The following is a 20,457-nucleotide window of genomic DNA, read 5'->3' as shown; positions in this document are numbered from 1 at the left end:
GAAAAATACTCATAGATTAATAATAATTTAAGTTTTTAATATTTTATTATAATCAATTAAATCATTAATTTTTTATTTTAACTCAATTAAATCATTAATTATATCACGTGATAAATTTTTATTTATTTTATTAATGTGATATGAAATTTTATTTTAACTGATAAAAAATTAATTGTATTTATTTTTTTATCCAAATAAATACTTAATTCAATGTAAATAAATATTGAATAAATTAATTGATTGTAACAAAAAATAAAAGCTTGAACGATTTTTTAATTATAGATCAAAAACTTTTTATACCCTTAAGACAAAATTAAAAAATGTAAAGTGATGTTATTTGCTCTACTATTTTTGTTTCATATATGTACTGTCTAACATGACTATAAATTTTTTTATTATAATAAAATTTGAGGTAAATAAATTATTTAAATCCTATTTCAAAACAGATATTGGAATTAAATACTCTAAAAAAAGATCACTAAAAGAGGTCACCAATCTAATACTACTTCTCAAAACAAATGATCGCAATCAATTAAGTCATCCTACAGATGGCTAATATACTATTGTCTACCCTTTACCTCTCCCCTTTCTTAATGCTCTGTTTGAAAATAGCAAAAGTATAACTGGTTTTCAATTAGATAATGTTCAAAATTTCGTTTTAACAGAATTGATGGATCAAATTAATTTAATTTGTTAATCGATCTATCATTAAATTAATTTTTATTAATTATCTAAAATAATTTTTTAATCTTTTAATTAATTCAATTTGAAAATCAATTTAAAGAAAATTATAATCAAAATATAACAAAATATAAATATAAAATGAAATATACATGAAATTGATTATTTATTTTATAAGTTATTAGAGTTTTTAATTTAATATTTTGTTAATTGAATATTTTGATGAATAATTTTATTTAATTTTGTTATAAATATGAAAATTTAAGAATTTAAAATATAATATAATTTAAATTTATTTATTATTTAATTAATTTAAAATTTAATAAAATTTTAGTCAATTAAAATTTTAAAACTAATAAATTTGATTCAATTAATAAAATTATTTTATTTTAAACAATTTAATTTAAAATTAATCGAATTCTTACATAGTGAATACATGTGCCATTCGAATGAATCTTTTAATTAGGTGTTGTAACTGGAAGTCTGGCTACAGTGTAATTTTAAAGTGAAATTTACAATGCTAATTGGATCTTAATTGGCAGCCAATTAAGGCCATAAGTGAAAACCTTAACAGAAAATAATATAATAACTCTATTTTAATATTTTTTAATAATAAGTAATAATTAATTGGCGGATAAAGAATACTAATGTATACCTAAAAAACGGCGCAAAATATCATTTTCTCTACTAAAATAAACGAGATCATCTGTTTTAATTTTAGAATTTTGAAAACAATGTGATATATAATTTATATATCAACTTCAACTAAAAATAATCCACAGAATTCTCTCAAGAAAAAAAATACATAAAATGCATCACGAATTTCACACAAAAATAAAAAGGCGAATGATTTTGAATTTATACGTCATGAGTTTTTTTTTTCTATTTAATAAATGTGTTATTTTAATAAAAAACGTTGGTCCATGACAAACGCAAGAACATAAGCTCGGGATGAAATTAGGCCCAACTATAATGTAATATAAGTTGAGAACTGGGGTGGAAATTTATAAAGCACTTACAAGATTGAGTATTCGATTGTATTTTAATTGTTATAATAAAAAATTTATATGAAATTCATATTTTGTTTTCCAATTTATTATTATAATATAAAATATTAATTACAATCAAATATTATATTCATATAAAAAATAAAAAAAAATTAAGTATAAATGATCACCACTAATAAAGAATGAGATTTTAACAAGAAACCTCAGTTTATAGCATATAGTTTGTTCTTCAATTTCATTTTGGGTTTTGCCCATTTGCGAAATGAGCTCTCACAATTAATTTAGGGCCCATATAGAATTTAGATCGAGCATTAAACGGCGCCGTTTAACTGAGTCGGCAATTTCTCCTCTATATATATAACTTTTACTCCCCCGCCTGAAAACTTTCCCATTGGGCCGAAGCAAAGTTTTGGATTATTGAGGGAATAATACTTTTGAAACAATCAATCAGAGAGAACCTATTCAAAAATTCTTTTGCTTTGTTTCTTTCATTCTCGTTCGTTTCCTGGCTGATTTTCTGGGGAAAGATTATCGCGATAGTTTTCTTTTTGGTTCGTAGCGTTGATTGAGTAGAGATGGCGAGCGAATCTTCGTCGAATTCGAAAAATGCAGAGGACTCGTATATAGGAAACTTCATTAGCCTCATCTCTAAGTACGATATACGCTACGAAGGTGTTCTTTATTATCTCAACGTCCAAGATTCCGCCATTGGCCTCAAAAACGGTACCCGTATTTTTCTTAATCAATATACGCATAAATGTACATATATATACACGCGTATTTCGTACAGATGCATGTCTCTTGCATGTTACGTATCTGCATATCTTCTACTGTCTGTCGACCTAGGCTTTGTTTTCTTTTTTCTTTTTTTTATATTTATATTTTGGTGAATGGATGATGCTCGGTCCTTGAGATGATGGTTTTCAGATGGATTTGTGTGCTTAGGTGAGGTTAATATGTACTATGCTGTTAGTATTTATAGGTTGGGAAATTTGTTGATACTTTTTCGATATTTTAGAGTGAATTTTTGCTGAAAATTTGATAGCGCATTTGATTATTTATTAATAATTTACTATAAATAAGTGTGGACAATTTTTGATGAAGAAGTGTTTACTAATCTATTCAGATATATGTGTATGGTATTACGATGGAATTGATGATGAATTTGGTGTTCCTAGTGCTGTTTTCTGAGTTTGCTATTGTGTCGTCTTCCTTTTTATGTTGCAGTAAGATCTTATGGAACAGAGGGTCGGAAGAAGGATGGTCCACAAGTGCCACCGAGTGATAAAGTATATGAATACATTCTCTTTCGTGGAAGTGACATTAAGGTAAGTGAGAGCATTTCATAGCTTCTTTTGTTTCGAATCCGCAACCAATCTATGATCTGCTTTAAGCAGATCACTTGCATTTTGTTGCTCATGTTATACATTGAGAGTTACATGCTTATTTTTGTGTTTATGTGTTTAAGGCTTTTACTATTTTATTCCTCTGTCCACTGTCTTATGCAGGACTATTGCAAGTGATAATTGTTTCTGCTAGTGCAACTCTTTTCCCTAATGATTATTCATCTTTGTAGATCTTATCATTTTTAAAGCTGTGTTTTTTATTACTCCGACGAAAACAATTCTTGTTTCTTTAATTTTTATAATGTTACTCATGCATTTATTTACAAACTCTCAGTTGATGTATCATAGTGTGTTTCTGGTGCCAGTTTCCACTTTTGCTGCAGCATCCTTTAATAAATTAAAAATCTTAGTAAACGCTGGAGAGCTCTGCTCTGAAGGATGATGTCATTTTTTGAGTCTTGCATAAATACCAGGAAAGAAAGAAAAAAAAAAGAAAGATATCTGATTTGAAAATATGAAACCTGAAGCATCAGTAAGTTATCAAACTTGATATGGCTATAATTGTGCAAAGTGAGAATGGCATTGGAATACTTGAAGAAAATAATTAGTGGGAGTTTTGTGTGTCTGGCATGTTGCTTTTATAGTTTTGGTATTTGGCACTAATAGTGTCCAATTGATCTTATGCTTCAGGTTTCTTCTTGTCTTGTCAAATTTCCAGAAAGTTAATCAATTATCTTAGGCCATGCCCTTTTAGTCTCGTGCATTTGAAAGTTTTTCTGTGTTCTTTGCGCATTATATTTGCTCTCATTGGGAGTTAATTGTCTACATTGACTAATGCATTTTCTTTTTTAACGTTTTGTGTAATAACTTTTTATTCTTGTTACAGTCATTATGAGTCAAAGAACCGATAGCTAAGACATTTATTTGAAGTTTAAAAATGTTTGGCTTGCAGTTAATCAAAATATTAGTTCTTAAAGGCAAATGAAATGATGTTTAGCTGCCTTTTACTTTGATAATATCAGAGGAAACAAGAAACATTGTCACATACTTGAAGAAAGTAATAGAAAACACTATTGTTTTTAATGAAAGCGTCTAAGGTAAACATCCATGAAAATTAGAGGTTTGTATGCGTAGAAGTAGTTCTGTCAGAGGACAACCATTTAGGCACCGCAATGGGGTTTGGGTTGAATCTTGTCCACTCAAGGTAATTCTAAATCTTCAATGTTTTGCTCATTGATTCTGATTGTATTTTATCTAATCATATATAGGAAAAGATTACTGATTTAGTTGAGAGCTAGTTTTGCCCTGGCTTTCCTTTGGCCTCTCATATTGGGAAGCTTCTGCTTGATTCCAGTTGTTTGTATGGGTATGCGTAAGAATGTCAATCTTATCTATACCTAATGGTGAACCTGATTTTTTACCCAATTGGGGATGGGGATGGATATTAAATTTTAGGGATAGGAATGGGGATGGGTATGATTTTAAATTTTTATTAGGTATGGGGACGAGGACGAGGACGAGGACGATGACGGATAATATAGCTCCCTTTAGTAAATAGATTTTTTATTAAATAATATGAAATTTTATTTTGGATTAATTACAATTAATATATTTTTATTTAAAAAATATATATTAATATATATTTATAAAAATTATATAATTGTGTAAGATAAAAATTAAAAGACTAAAAAAATAAATTTTAGTTTTTATTTTTTAAAAAAAGCTACAGGTATGTAGATCACTCATACCCATTAAATACTTGTGGGATGGGGATGGGGATGGGGATGGGGATGGGGATGGGAATGGGAATAGATTTGAAATACTCGATAGGTATGGGTATAAGGATGGGTATAATATAAAAATCCTGAGATAGTGATGGAGAATGCTTTATCTGGCCCATGCCCTACCCATTGACATCCTTAGGTATGCACATGCATATGCATGTAGATATTCATAGTAAAATTTTGGAAAGTTATAAGATATTGGTTTGTGGTGTATGCTTATTCATATTGAGACATTCAATTCCAGGATTTGCAAGTTAAGTCCTACCCTCCTGTGCAAATAGATGAGCAGCTTCACAATGACCCTGCCATTATTCAGGTATTGATGTTTAAAATTTCCCAAGGTTCAAATTTAAGAGTAATTGATTTTCTTCTTGTGTTACTTCCATTTGCAGTCACAGCTTGCAGGTGTGCCATGTAGCCCTTCTCTGTCACCTACAATTGGTGGTAGAACTTCAATAGAATCAACTCAGTGGCAGGATACCCCTGCATTAGCCAGTAGAGTCTATCCGAGTACTTTGCCAACACATCAATTTGCATCCCAGGTGGATCCAGCAAATTCATCAAATCATTCCCAGGCTGCTCAAAATGTCGGTCCTCCATTATTTTCCACGCCGTTGTATTTTCACGGATACAGGGGAACATCAATAAATGTTTCTCAAGCTCAACAGAACCAAATTCCTTTCCAATCTCCTTCAATGTTGTCATCTCCTTTGATGGTGCAGTGTCATGTAAACACTCCTGATCTTCACTCTTCTCCCATTATGGGATTGATAAATGCACCAGAACCTGTTAACCCTGTCCTTTCATCTATTACATCTAGTTCTTTACATTCTACGGTCACAGGCTCTTTTACTCCAGTGCACTATTCCATGTCCCCTGATATGCCATCCTGCTCATCCATAAAAGCGCCAGCCTCACAGGCTGCATATGCATCACTAACAATGTCTTCATTTCCTTCATCTTTTGAAGACACAAACATCAATGAATCTCAACCTGTGGGCAAATTAGTTAGAAGCCCTGCTGCCGCTGATCCTTCATCTGTTCTTCCCACCCGCATGCCTTATCCAGCTTGTTCTTCAGGTTCTTTGCAAGCATCACCTCCATCTTTGTTAACTCCGGGTCAGCTAGCACAGACCAGACCTAATGTGCTTTCTTCAATACAGAGTACATATCCTGGTCATAAGGATACAACTACTTTTGCATCACTATCCTCTTACACTCCGACTGTGAATTCTACTCTACTAACTCAACCACCATTGTTGCCACTGCCAACTCCTGCACAACAGGTCAGATAATTTTTCTTTTCTCCTAAGTTTCTTTGTACTCTGTTGAATCTGAAAGCTTATGCCTGTGAATAGCCATGCATAAATATTCTGAAGTGTTCCTATTAGTTTAAGCCTAAACAAAGATACAGATGTTAACCGTCTTTTCTACATGTGTACTGTTTTGACAAATTATATTGAATCTTTTCAGAAAAAGTTCTCTAACCTTTGCTGTTGATTCTTTTATTGTTTATATAAATGGATCAATATGGAGTTCAAGACGTGTTTAACATTCATTTTTGTAGACAGTATTGCATAGGTTGAAATCTTAGTCATAATTACTTGTTACATATTGTTGATTTTTGCAGTCTCTATACTCCACCACCCAGTTTACTGAAGAATTTGACTTTGAAGCCATGAATGAGAAGTTCAAAAAGGATGAAGTGTGGGGCTACCTTGGGAAGGCACACCAAAAGGATAAAGCAGAAGGCATAAAGGATGATGTGTCAGATCAGAGCTTGGTAGACAAACAGGGTCTTAGCCTTCTGTCAAAATTGGATCCAAAGGTTTTTCTCTTTATGCTCTATATGCAAGTCAGGGTTTGCTATATTCATCATTTTTAACATGAATGTGTGACTACAGTTATTGGTTCATAGAGGTTTGTATAAACTCTGTTGGGTTTTCCTGCAGCCTGCTTACACAAAGGATTGCTTCTTTGACACGATTTCCTGTAATTCTCAATCCCGTGTTGCAAAAAATGCACACAATCGTTTTTCTGAGAGAATGAAGTTAGATAGTGAGGTTTGTTATATTTCTCTTTCTTTTTCTTTTTGATCAAAGGTTTTTTTATATCTTTCAGAGAATAGGTATAGAACTTAGAAAAATTAAGGTTTGTTAAACAATTGATTTTTTTGTTGCATCTTTAATTTTCCAGACATTTGGCAACTTCCAACAGAGGTCTCATGTCAGCTACGGATCTTTTAGTGGCTATGTTTCTGGACGTGGTCAGAACTACAGGGGCTCTTATAACTGGGGCAGGGAATATGGCCATGGTGGGAGGGGCCATGGGAACATGTATCTTTGATGCTATATGAGTTTTCAGTATTCTGTTAAATCCCATGGCTGCTAGAGACATTGTCATCTGTCACCTCAGTTTACCTCATCAACCTTTGGCTTTATTAGGACATTATCTCGAGGTAAATGAATGTGGTTGTTTGGGATTTTCTTGCTGAGATGCTTGCTCGGAACTACTAGACTGATATAGTATGGCAGGTTCATGTGTTTTCTTTTTTGTGCTCATGAGCTGACCTTTTTTTCCATACTTTTTTATGGAAAAGAACCATTGTAGCTTGATGCATGTATGTGAATGATGATCGAGTGTCAACCATTTCTTTTTCTTTTTGCTGGATTTAGGTAATTTCCATCTACAACGCTAACAACCATTTATTTTATATCTGCACTGAGGTTTTGGGACAGTTAACATACTTTGTATAATGCTCTTATTATTATTTTTTTTTTTCTAAAAATGTGAATTCATTATCATGAGAAAGTTTGAGGAAAGCAGATAGGGGTAGGGGTTAGGTTGGCAATCCAACTCAACCCCGGCAGGTTTCGACCCGACCCGACCCGATCCCATAAGGTCGGTTTTTTTTTAAATTAGGTTTCGGATTTTAGACCAACCCGACCCGATATTATATAAAAATTATTTTTTTAGTTTTTTATTTATATATATTTATATAATTATATATTTACATATTTATATTTTAAAAAATAATATTTTATATTTTAAAAAATAATATTTTATGAATTCAAGTCGGGTCGAGTCAAGTATAATTTATATAATGTCAGGTCGGATCGAGTTGAATATTAAAAAAAAAAAAAAATTTAGGTCGGATTCGAGACAAACAAAAACTTGTTGCCAACCCTAGGTAGGGGGAGCTGAACTCAACCCAAGCTGGTTTGAAACCCCAGGTTTAGTTAATAGTGGTGTATGATTTAAAATTTCGTCGGTTACAGAGCTGGTGTAACGAGCGGGTAGAGCCCAGGGAGCTTAAAATTTGGCACTTTAGTTTGCTTGATATATATTACGAATAAAAACGAAAGGGGGGGGGGGGGGGGGGAGGTGGCAGAACTAAAGCAATGAATAGGGAATACATTTGTAAGGATATCAATTAAATTGAATTCACTATCGCTGTGGAGGCATCAAATAAATTTATCATTATTATTATGGGAATAAATACAAAAGAACCATCTCTTTCATTTTTGTTGAAGCTAACTAACCTTTCCTGATTTTGGGAAGGGACCAGAGAAGTGGAGTGCGTAGCGGGACATCCCCTTTGGGCTTTGGCCCTCACTCATTATCACTTTTCCGTTTGCTCCGTATAATAATAATAATAATATTAATATTAATATCAAGACAAGACAAGATGTAAAGGAATTCTAGTATTGCTTTTGAAGCCTCTCGTTTGGGGCTTCTGGCAGGCTTCTGTACCGTATATATTTTCAGTTGTTGACTTGTTGGCAGTTGCAGGTCTTGGACTTGGTGGAAGACATTATACATACTTGGTTGTTTCATTCAAAGCTCAAAACCCATCGTGTCACTTGAAACTAAGCTTCCAAAAATGGCAAACCTATCACTGGTTATTTTGTTTTTCATGCATTCTGTGCATATACTTTCTGGCCTTGATCAACTTGATTTGTCGTTATCGTTATGGCAGCTATCCCGAGCAAGGCCAACACGGCAGCCAGGCTTAAAAACCCGGAGCTTATGTACACTCCACCTCTAACCATGTAGCATTCACCGTCCAACCATCCTTCTCCATAGGGTTGTCTTCTGCTCATACTCGTGACCGTACTTATTAGGATGATTGCAACTCCAAAGCTGATCCTGCAAATTTGAAAGATTTGAAGCTTTTCATTTTTTTATAAAACAAACAAAAACCCCAAGGCCATGTTTCTGTTATCTTTTTAAATTATATTTTCCAAGGCGTTGAATCTCAGGGGAGATTATGAAACTGAGACACTTCCAGCTGTCCACGTTGTGTTATTCGGTTTCCCAACTAGTTGGTCTCCTCTATATCTATCTATATATATATATATATATATATATCATTATATCTCTTCAAAGCCATTCTAGATTCTGATCTGTACCCCAATCAGATTGACCCACAACACTGTCGTTAGCCCCACTGGGAAAAGGTGGAAAATGTGAAACGGTTATGAACTTGGGCCTTTTCTGGTCATTGTTATCCTATTCTGATTCTGGTGGCCAGAAATTCTAGAAATGAAATAGAGATTACAGTTTTAGCTATAGGCATCTACGATCAAGAATGAAGGTTTTTAGTTTTCTAGTAAATGAAACTATGTACGACCTAAAATATATGGGTCCACTATACAATTCTACCAGCAGCGAGCAGCCTAATTTGTTTATCTGAAAATCAGAATGTCTCAGACAACATGGCAATCCAGATTAAATGCTTGCATCAACAGACATAATGAAGAGGCCGATCACCTACCAGGAAAATGCCAGGAGAATTGCAGTAAGAATTGGTTTCTTAGCCTTTCTCGCCTTTCCTGATCTCGACCAGTAATTTGCACAGACTAATACGTTCCCTATGATTTGAGCGATTGAGAGACAGATTAGTGCAGCAACTCCGAATCCAAAGCCATGACTGGCAGGTAAGAAACACAGCTTTCCATCCAACTTGAGATCAGCCTTCTGCAAAGACAAGAAAGTTTTTTTGGAAAACATACAAAAGAAATTAAAACTCATATTTATTAATTGCAATGAATGAAATAAGCTTATAACTTATAATGAATCGTATATATATATATAACAAACTACGTACCTTGGGTCTCTTAGCCTCTGCTACAAGACATGAGGTGAAGGAGACAAGGCCGAGGGAGGCAATGACAGAGAAGACTAAGACGCAACCAAGTCGATGTTTTCCCATGGCAGGTGGCCGCTTTTCGTTGGAAGTGCCTTGAAAGGACAAGAGAATTTAGGTGAGGAAAGAAGAATGAAGGCGTGGGAGTTACTCAAGGGATAGAAAGTCGATGAAAAGACCTGTTGTTGTTGGTGGCTATCGTCCTCTTTCTGTCCCTTGGGTTTCTTCCTTTGCGGTGGTTGAGCTATTCTTCCAAACAATTCTGCCATTGCTTGGAAGGAGAGACACCGTGTTCCCTAGTCCTAACTGTATTTACTTTTTAGGTAGTTTTAGATTACATGGAAGCCTTTCTTTTTCTTTGACGTGGGGGTGGTCAACAACCACCTCAAGAGTTCCATTCTATTTTCTCTACTAATATATATATATATATATATATATATATATGTGTGTATGTATATAATATATGATAAACAAGACGATCCACTTTGATTCATAAATATTGTCCACTACAGATTTGCTATATACACAAAAAAGTGTAGTGATTTTAGTTAATAATTAGAAAACAACTGGCGCTAGCCGGATCTGCAATTATTAGAAGATATAAATTTCTTTCTTTCCCTTTTTTTTTTGTTAATGTTTGGTTGGTATAAAATAATATGTTTATTATATTGTAAGAGTATCTACTTTTTAAGCCTTTGATAGATAAATATATATTTTTAAATTTTTAATTGATAAAAAAGAGTAAAATACTAATATCTTGCTATTGTTATTGAGTTATCTGTTTACGCTAAGGATCATAATTTTTTATTTTAATATAAATTACGAAGATTTTTGAACTAATGAAAATTATATGTATCTATCTTATTCGATGAATTGGATTTCGATCTTTCTAATAAAAAACAATAATTAATCAATAAAATATATTTATTTTATAATTTTTTAAATTATTTATAGGATAATATATATAATAAAATTCATTATTAAGTTTTATAATTAATCAAACTACTTTTTACTATTATTATTTTTAATATATTTCATTTATCTAAGAAAATTTTTTTTTCTAAATTAGTTTTTTAAATTAATTTTGTCTTACATCTTTATATTTATTTAAAATTTGCCACTTAGTAAAAATAATTTTGAAATTCCCAAACACTTGTGCTAAAGACCCATGATTTATTTACACTTAATAAAGTCTAGAAAATTTGTCAATCAAAAGCTTTTTTTAAATTCTCATTTTAAGGGATTTTTTAAATAAATATTCTATTATTTAACAATTGGGCTTTCGCCTAAATTTATGGCCGAAAGACCAGATTAAATGTACTTTATGATAAACTATAACATAGTCTGATAGATATATTTTGGTGCAACTATATATAACAAAATATTATTTTTATTATAAGATAAAAGTGGGAAGCGGCCGGGGAATAGTTAAACGTTGGCGCTAGAATTATTAATTAGGGTTTTCCTTTCCAGGGAGATTTATTTAGCTTTAAATTAAGGTGGTGCAAGTTGGATATAGAGTTGGAGTTTGGTCTCAACGTATAATAATTAATTTATCAATATCAAACTATAAGAATGGAAAAGGAAAATCATTTGGAATCAAATTATAACTCCTCCTCTCATCTCTCTCTTTCTGCAATGGCAAGGCGGCTTAGTTAATTTGAACGCATTCCAGTTCCAATTCCATTGAATTTTTATTTTTCTCTGCTTCAGCTTCAGCAGTTTGTTTGCTAGCTTTTTTAGATTCAGAATTAAAAATCCTAATCACCCAATAATAAATAATCCATCTCTTTTTTAATTATGCTGAATTCCGTGGCTATATATTCATAGAATATATTTCTTTTCTTGCAATCTGACTACGTTTGTTGACCACCGTTTTCATGAAAGGATAAAATAAAATTACTTTGACAAATGGTAAATCTTGATTGACATAAGAATTAGAGCTCCAAGTTTCAACCTCCATCGTCCCTTAACCAATCTTCGGGTTACATACGATCAATTTTGCAGCGGAAAGGTTAAGTTCATGTTGTATGATATATATAATAAGCTAGTAGAGGATCAACAAAAGGAGACAATATTTTTGAACTTTTCATTATACAGTACTTTAATTAACAAGCAAAATTAAACACGCATAAGGGAAATTGAGGCCGAGGATCCTCAAGAATATTGAGGCCATCCGCAGCGCACTTGGCCAATATTTGGTTTGCAAGGAAGTCAGCAGATGAGTTGCTTCACTATGGATATATATATATATACAGACACACGCACATATATGCTGCAGAGTCTTAAGCCCTTAATTCAATCCCGAAGCACCCAAGCTTAATTTTCCTCATGTATATATCACTTCAGGGAGGTGGAGGTACAGTCTGGCGTCCCAATGATTGAGACAGCCGATTCAGTTTCTTCCTCTTCAGAACGTCAAGAACCGATTGTGCAGTACAGTATGCTATAGCCTGAACCGTAACCATTGGATTGACACCTAAAGCTGTTGGAAAAACACTTGAATCTGCAATAAAAAGTTCTTCTACCTCCCATGTTTCCCCCATCTGGTTCACTACTGATAGTTTTGGATCAATCCCCATGCGGCAGCTACCCATCTGATGAGCTGAACATATTTGTGTATTTAAGTTTCTTAGTGACCTCGAACTCTCCTCCTTGATAAACCTCTCAAACTCATGTGAGCTTACTTTCCTTACATTTATGCTCTTCCCTTTACAGTGATGTGTTCCAATCTCTTCAGCTCCAGCTGCTGCCAGGATCCTTAAAATTTTGTCTAATCCTTTCTTTAGATTCTCTTCATCGGTAGTTTCCATCTGATAACTAATTGAATTTGGTGAATACACGTTTCCTGACCCTTTATCCCTTGCCAATGCAAATATATGAGCTGTCCTAGAGAACCTGAGCATTCTCCTTTTTATGTCTGCACCAGAAAGCCAGGGCATTAAAGTTGAGAACATACCAGGGTGCAATGCTGGTGTCTGCAGTACTGCTCCATATCCGGACTTGTCCATATTTGCAACAACAGTAGACATTGCTGTCATGATTCCTCCTTCATAACTCTTCTTCTCTTTCTCTGGCCAACAACCGGACAAAGGTTCATCAGGAAAGTATCCCCAGGCCATTGCCACTGGATGGAGATGCAAGTTTTTCCCAATGTTCTCACTCTTCAAACCACTTCTTTTCAACAAATGTGGAGTACTGAGAGCCCCACAAGCAATTATGGTCACCTTAGACTCCACAATGCAGATATCTTTGTGCCCTTCGTACTCAAACTGGAAAGCAACCCCAGTTGCTGTTTTTCGGTCGCTTCCTTTCCTTCTTTTGTGTAAAACTTTAATGGCCTCACATCCAGGAAGAATCACACCATTTCCTGAATTTACCAAGTCCACCAGCCACGTCTCTGAAGTACCCTTCTTTCTCCCATCTTTGCAGCCCATACAACACCAACCACAGTAATGATCAGGCGGGGAATTTCTAGGGATGTCATTTACGGGATACCCCAGTTCTTCACACCCCTTTCTCAAAACTGCATTGTTGAATCCTTCTTCAAGAATTTCAGACTGAACTCCCATTTTGTCGCACACCACATCCATGGCTTCTTTGTACAATTTGCTGTCAAATAACTCTAGCTCATAGCGGTCACACCATTCGTTGATTACATGCTGTGGGGTTTTAATTGAAGCTGACCAATTGATTGTAGAGCCTCCACCAACAGTAGAGCCTGCAAGTATCACAACTCCCATGTCATCAGTTGCCAACAAACCACCACCCAGGTACATTTGATCCATACTTGGCCCTTCAAGAAGTGAAAGATTGCTTCGGGTGCAGTAGTTCCCTTTCTCTAAAACAATCACTTTGTAACCAGCCTTTGCAAGAACACCGGCAACAACACCGCCTCCAGAGCCGGAACCAACTACTACTGCATCAGATTTGATGATTAAAGGACGGGATGAGTTGGCTGCAGTCTTGATCTTCTTAGGAGGAACAGAGACCGGGAATCCAAATCGTCCTAGGTTATCCGCGACAATGTCTCGTGGGTGTTTTAGGTTAATAAGATGTCTATAGAGGGGACCAAAACGCTCTTCTTTCGCACCTTCACCGTCTTCTTCGTACTCTTGTTCCTTAGAGATAAAGTTTTGTAATTTTGATGTTTTGAAAGGACTGCAGGCATGTGGCTTGAACTCAGGGTCAGCTCCGCAGTAGCCTATTGCTTTCCATGTCAAGTTTTCATTCTTGTCATCTACCTGAATGCAGTAAAATCAACAGATGGGTCGGTTTGTTGTTATTTATTTAAATTATTAATTAAGCAAATTTCTTATCAATATTAAAAAAAATTACTATTCATTATTCAATAAATGAGATTATTTGACTTTGGTGGCCAAATCATCAAGATATGCAGTTTATACTTAATTATCAGTCATTAAGTCTCATAAAAAAGAAAATATCCTTTCCTTATCCGATGAAGTGTGGTCTTTCTTCCTGAATGCTGTTTATTGCTCAAATATTAGGATGAGCGTTTTCAATCTTTAATTACTCCATCAGAGAGACGGACGATTATATACTACTATATAATAACAATTTTCTAATTATGAATTTATGTTTATTTTTATTACTTACTATTTATATAATTGAGAAATCCTACTACTTTTTTTTTCTCTAAAATATGAGTAGCGGTTGCCTCTTCTAATGAATGTTGTATTGGTTTCTCGTTTTATGTCATTTTCTATGTAACAGTAGCGAATATTATTGTAGGAGTAGTAGGAACAAGGACTAGATTTACATCCAGTGCTATAAGTGAAGTTTATAAAATTTTTTATTAGAAATGAATAGATAAAAATCAAAATAAATTTTAAAATAGATAGATTGAAGATTTCATCGTATAGATAAAAACATGCATATTTTGAAATTTTTTTTAATATATTTATTAAATAAATATTTTTAATAAAAATATATTGACATAAAATATTAATTAATTTTAAATTTTGAATAATATTTTTTAATTTTTGTTACATATTCTTTATTAATTTATCGATTTGAATTTTTTATTAAATTATTTATTTATTTATTTATAATAAAAAATTACACAAACTCCACTAATAAAATTTCATATATATTTTATCCACAATTCTTTGCAAGCCAAATTAAGTATATAAAATGACACATTTGAATTTCTAGTTTTGGTGATCAAAGTACAATCCATTAATGTAAACCAGTAACCGTGCTGCCGATAGCCAGTAGATGCATTTATCGTTTATGTAAAGTTGATGTGCAATATTTTAACCTTTTTTTTAAAAAAAAGTGTAAATATGATAATTAAAATTAAAAATTCAAATCACATAATTATTGATAATTCAAATGTATATCTAAATATGTGTATATAAATGTATTAAAATCGACCACAACTTTAATGAATTACCTCTTTAATTAAGGGATTCAAGAGTATATAAAAAATTAGAAAGTGCGTGTCTATGTCTACGAATCTGTGTAAGTAAATTTTATAAACTAAATGATTAATATCTTAATTAATTAATTAATTCTTACCTTAAGTCGCAACACGGGTTTATATATTTGACTAATTTCTTTTTGAATTTCCATATATGTAAGCATGTTAAGCCCTAGAAGCCTAGCTATTCTTTTTGCTTCCCTCACGAAAAACGATGTCAGATCACGTACATTTTTTTGAAACAAAAGAAAGTAGTTCTTCAATTAATTAGCGAGAGAAATTAAGGAGAAATTAAATTTTAAATGAGAAGAGTATTAATTAAGTATTTGTTACCTGGGAGAAGAAGACTAGAAGTGTGAGAAGCTTCACAGCCTTGAAGAGCATTCTAAGGTGAAAGAAAAAACTAAGAGACCAGGAAATCAAAATGTCTTGTCTTTTCTGTGGAGACAAGTGAGAGAAAGCATAAAAGAAGGGAAATTTGGTTGAAAGGCTTCTCCTTCCGCACAGTACGAAGGTTCCAAGGCCTGTTGACAACAGCCACAGTGCTAATCTTATCAACCATTTCTTGGGATGTTCCACTCTCTCGCTCACCAATCCTCCTATCTGTTTTTTTTTTTTTTTTTAGATGTTTCCACAAAATCAAACCCATTAATATATAACCATACATCATCATGCACGGTTAGATATTATATAAACTAAATTAGCCTCCTTGATCATTTTGCAAAAGTTGATAATATAATATATATTGTTAGTTTTGACTCGAAATTTTAATCAATATATTAAAAAGTTTGAAAGGAGTGCACAATGATAGTGATGGAAAACACAAGGCAAACTCAAATATAGGGCAATAGAGAAACTATAAGCAAAGATGAAATATGCACGTACCAAACAGACAAGCTATATGTAGGGTTTGTGATGAAAATACGTACACGCTGTGGAGTATCAGACATGGAAGCTGAAGACTGATAAAAAGTTGCAACTGCATCATGATGATGATGATGATGATGATGATGAACATGATTTGAGACAGGCAGGGATGGGAGTAAGGTATCGCAGATGGCAGTGAGAGACTCCATTTCGCGGGTGGAGAGGGAGTTGACGTAACAGTAGTACGGTGGCGCCCCCAGGAGTTCCTCAGTGTCTATAATATGATTGTCATTATTGGCAGCGCCACTCAACTCAATCAGCGCCTGCTCCTGATCTCTCCCACTGCCAACACCATTTTGCTGATCCATATGTTGGATTATATACCTTAAGCTAATTAAGATTAGATATATAAAAGATGGGTTATAAATATATGGTATTATTATGTGAAGAAAAGAGCTTGACGTTCAGCTACCTATATATAAGCCATATATGCCTTAATATATAGTAATAAAATAAGATCACTACTTGAGAGTTGAGAGATTGGGTAGCCACTTGAGGTTTAAAAAAAAGAAAAAAGCTGACGATGAGGGAATACAGAGGAAGAGTGGAAGGGCGAGAACACGTGGAGAAGATGAGTAATCAAATTGCAATAGGACACAAGTGCATCAATCAAATTGCGCTATCAAAATAAATAAACATGTAACAATAAACGCCACCTCTTTACTCTTAATTAACTCAACGCAACTGCCACCTTTTAATTTAATTATTACGCTTTTCTTTTTCTATGTTAAGCAATTTTCTGAACAATTAAACAATCAAAGTGGTCCAGTTTTGATTAGACTTTTAGGATGAAAAATGAAGTAACTATGTTTAGCACGTGGCAATAATATTATATCAGCCAGCTAAGCGTTTATTTTCATTTTTTGAAATTTCAGTCCTTTTCTTAATTCTACTAAGATCCATATGTATAATATAATTTAATTAGCTGCATTAAACAACAAACACAACTAAAGGTGTTGTATGATCCTCTTTATTAACTTATCCCGATTTAGAAGACAAATTATATAATTATGATCCTCCGCGTACGTAAAAAACAACACTTGCGGCACATGGGCCTAGGTGTGATATATACAAATTTTGGGGCACGAAAACTCAAAGTTTTTAGTCCAAAATGAAAACGCAGCCAATAATGTTACTTTTATTTATTTATTTTTATATATATTTTTTCATACTCTTTGAGAGTTTCTTCCAAACCCAACAATATTCAACATAAAAATCTCATTTCTATTAATATATATTTTATCTTTCCTTCGATTTTCTTTGGAGTTGGAAGATTGAAGAGAAAGAAAGTTTAATATAAAAAATCCTTATAATTTCTTTTGTCTAATTAAATACTTCCTTTTTGGTATTTATTTTCAAGAGTTTTTAAACTTCTAATTTTATTTATTAATGAAGTATTAATTTGTAATTGATCAATAATGTGTATTCATTATTAAGGCATCCAATAGAAAAAATGAAGCCTGACAGTAATAATTAATTTTGTTTGCCAGTTTTAAAAGTAGTTGACGTAAAAATATATATCTCAGTACGTACGGGCCTACTAATCGTTGCCAGCTTTCGACCAATTTCAAACCAATCCTGTATTTATTTTAGGTTGAATTATGCTATTTGATCCATATAAAGGCAAGCAGATAGAAGAAGCGATGGATGAGATAGCCTCTCGTACCTAAGAAGTAAATAATCTTTGCCATAAGTCTTCAATGTCGTCATTCCTTACCTTTTTTTGTTTGTTTTTTTTCCGTCCAAAGTCAAATTCATTTTCTCTCTTATTAATTGTTTGTAGAATTTATAATTTATAAATATATAAATTTGAACAAATTTTTAACTGATAAGAAAATATATGCTCATTGTTATTGTATTTGTGAGTTTATTAAGTGTAAATTAAAAAACTATAATACGGGGGAAATGATTTACAAATATCATTTTTTGTAAAATATATTTCTTTCACATTATTTATAACGTACATCGAGATAAATCGAACAAGCATAGAATAATAAAATTTTTATTTTACTTAACTTTGCATTAATAAAATTAAACCATTAAATACTTTTTAGTAAGCAACAAAATCATCTTTTATATATATAAGAAACTTGATCTATTTCATAAAAAATTAAAAAAAAATAGTGAATATATTCTTTTCATCATTTGTTGGAATGATTCTTACTTTCATATATATACAAAAACTTAATCAAGAATTGTAACTCTTTAATTATATTGATTTGTTCAACCAATTAAATTTGTATCTTTTAAAACTTAAGAGGTGTTATTTACATTCTTTTATAAGTGAAATAATTCAATTGAAAAAGATTTAAACTTATTTGAAACGAATCTAACCTTTATAACTAAAAACCATATCAAATTTGACTTTAGACATTCGGATGACCTTGGAGAAATTAAAGTCCGTCAATGCTGGAGACATGTACATACGTGCAGCCTCAAGACTCGGGAGCTCGTAGTGAGAGTGATCCAAAGCACCGGACACCAACTAGGGACTGGTGAGGTGATTTTGTGTGATTGAAAATGAAGTTTAGTTTGATTGATTTATATGATTAACAATAATATTTAATATTTTCAATTTTTGCTATATCATTAAAAAAAATTACTCTCATTGTGATTTATATTTATAAATGCATTATGTAGTAATTAATTTAATACGTGTGTGGGGAGGGGGGGTTTCTAGTTGAAATTAATTAATGCGTGCAACAAACTTGGGTAGGAGGCACGACTCTCAATGTAGAAATATTTTTATTGTGGATTCTAATTGTCATTTCTCATTGACCATATCTTTAATTAATGAGAAAATTTAGAGACTTATTCAGTCACCAAAACAATTAACTTATACAAATAATAAAATATGTAGCCCTGCCCGTCTAATCACTAATTAGGAAGCCATCTGCCAAATGTCAATCATAATTATAAGCCTCCCATTACTATGGGTTGGGATTGCACACAATTCCCTCTAGGGTTAAATTAATTAATTTAAACATGCAAATTACAAAAGGACATCAAATATCATGTGGCTCTGCTATCTGCAGGGTGGGGCATCCATGGAAAGATATTTTTTATTATCGACATCAGATTTAAGAAGCGTATCTGCATATATAATTTTATACTCCTAGTAAACCTACTGTAAAACCAGAGGACAGTGCAATGGTGCACTAGCTCGCCTTTTTGTTGGGAATCATAAGCAAAAGGCAAAATCTGTAATGTAATGTGATGTGATTTCTTTTTACTTTCAGAGAAAGAAAGAGAGAGAAACTGAAGTTGTCAGACATGTATATCCAAACAAAGAAGTTACTCCAGAAATGGAAAGACTTTAATTATCTCAAAACACGTACAGACGTTTTATTTCAACACATCCAAGTCACGACGCCGACATAATTATCTCACAAAGAGAAAAAAAAAAATCCAAGATGACATAAAATACAACTAGCTAGCATCAGAATCCTAACTTATAAAATATAGCCAATAGCCAAACGATAAAGGTGCTAAAGGGAAAATCCTAACTCATACTAGCTACAAGACTGCATAATGCACTTGTGGTGGGGGGTTTTATTCAACATTTTATATATCACACTGTCACACTCTCGTTTGAGATTGAGATCATTCGATTCTCAAGGAGCAGATGGCGGGCTGTAGTGGCCAACACCAGGGCTATGACCAGGACTTGTTGGCCGAAAAGCTTCGCCCTCTATCTTCTTAAAACGATTTATAGTAAACCTATTATCAAGATTAACGGAAGGAGGACCTGGCTTGCTCAAATAATCTTTAGGGGTAGGCGAAGCACGAAATGCTAGTGACCGTGATGCTGATATCAGGTCAAAATGCTGCTGTAAAAGTAGAAACATAAACAAGGAAAGCCTAAAAATGTTAGCTGTGTGTGCCATCAATAAGGATTGATCAGAAAGAGGGCTATGAAGAAATATAGGAAGAACCAAGATGAGATCAGAGCTTCTAAGCTTAGTTACCAGTTTGCGGTTCACTATCTCTAAGACTGCTATTTAAGACGATTGTACGGTCCCACTAGCAGTTTTTTTAGTCTTCAAGATGGACATAAATTAGAGTTTGATGCACCTGCCTGCGTCTTTTCGATAATTGATGAAATACTGAAGAAAGGATG

The 20,457-nt window shown here is 33.0% G+C and overlaps 3 protein-coding genes across 4 annotated transcripts; 1 reads left to right on the top strand and 2 right to left on the bottom strand.

Annotated features, from left to right (window-relative positions):
* Positions 1-2,064: 2,064 nt before the first annotated feature.
* On the top strand, positions 2,065-7,497 carry LOC111290918 (decapping 5-like protein). Its single transcript, XM_022882434.2, has 7 exons — positions 2,065-2,411; positions 2,916-3,016; positions 5,063-5,134; positions 5,211-6,104; positions 6,449-6,646; positions 6,771-6,881; positions 7,015-7,497. Exons 1-7 carry the CDS (start codon positions 2,264-2,266, stop codon positions 7,162-7,164), a joined length of 1,674 nt encoding a protein of 557 aa, XP_022738169.1. The 5' UTR covers positions 2,065-2,263; the 3' UTR covers positions 7,165-7,497.
* A 779-nt stretch (positions 7,498-8,276) lies between these two features.
* Positions 8,277-10,340, bottom strand: LOC111291437 (protein MODIFYING WALL LIGNIN-1-like). Of its 2 annotated transcripts, XM_022883201.2 has the most exons (4): positions 10,147-10,340; positions 9,929-10,062; positions 9,596-9,798; positions 8,277-8,967 (listed from the first exon to the last, which is right to left on the bottom strand). In XM_022883201.2, exons 2-4 carry the CDS (start codon positions 10,031-10,033, stop codon positions 8,733-8,735), a joined length of 543 nt encoding a protein of 180 aa, XP_022738936.1. In that variant the 5' UTR covers positions 10,034-10,062; positions 10,147-10,340; the 3' UTR covers positions 8,277-8,732. The 2 variants fall into 2 exon arrangements, with proteins under 2 accessions (XP_022738936.1, XP_022738934.1); XM_022883199.2 differs by having other exon boundaries at positions 9,929-10,340.
* Positions 10,341-11,984: 1,644 nt separating this feature from the next.
* LOC111289317 (Long-chain fatty alcohol dehydrogenase family protein) lies at positions 11,985-16,870 on the bottom strand. Its single transcript, XM_022880259.2, has 3 exons — positions 16,340-16,870; positions 15,744-16,013; positions 11,985-14,211 (listed from the first exon to the last, which is right to left on the bottom strand). Exons 1-3 carry the CDS (start codon positions 16,643-16,645, stop codon positions 12,313-12,315), a joined length of 2,475 nt encoding a protein of 824 aa, XP_022735994.2. The 5' UTR covers positions 16,646-16,870; the 3' UTR covers positions 11,985-12,312.
* Between the last annotated feature and the right edge of the window lie 3,587 nt (positions 16,871-20,457).

The sequence above is a fragment of the Durio zibethinus genome, chromosome 11, assembly GCF_047325235.1.
Source record: "Durio zibethinus cultivar Kanyao isolate XHJ-2024 chromosome 11, ASM4732523v1, whole genome shotgun sequence".
In the NCBI taxonomy this organism is placed as follows: domain Eukaryota; kingdom Viridiplantae; phylum Streptophyta; class Magnoliopsida; order Malvales; family Malvaceae; genus Durio; species Durio zibethinus.
Note: the sequence above shows the minus strand (reverse complement) of the source record. Positions and strands in the feature narration are given on the sequence as shown.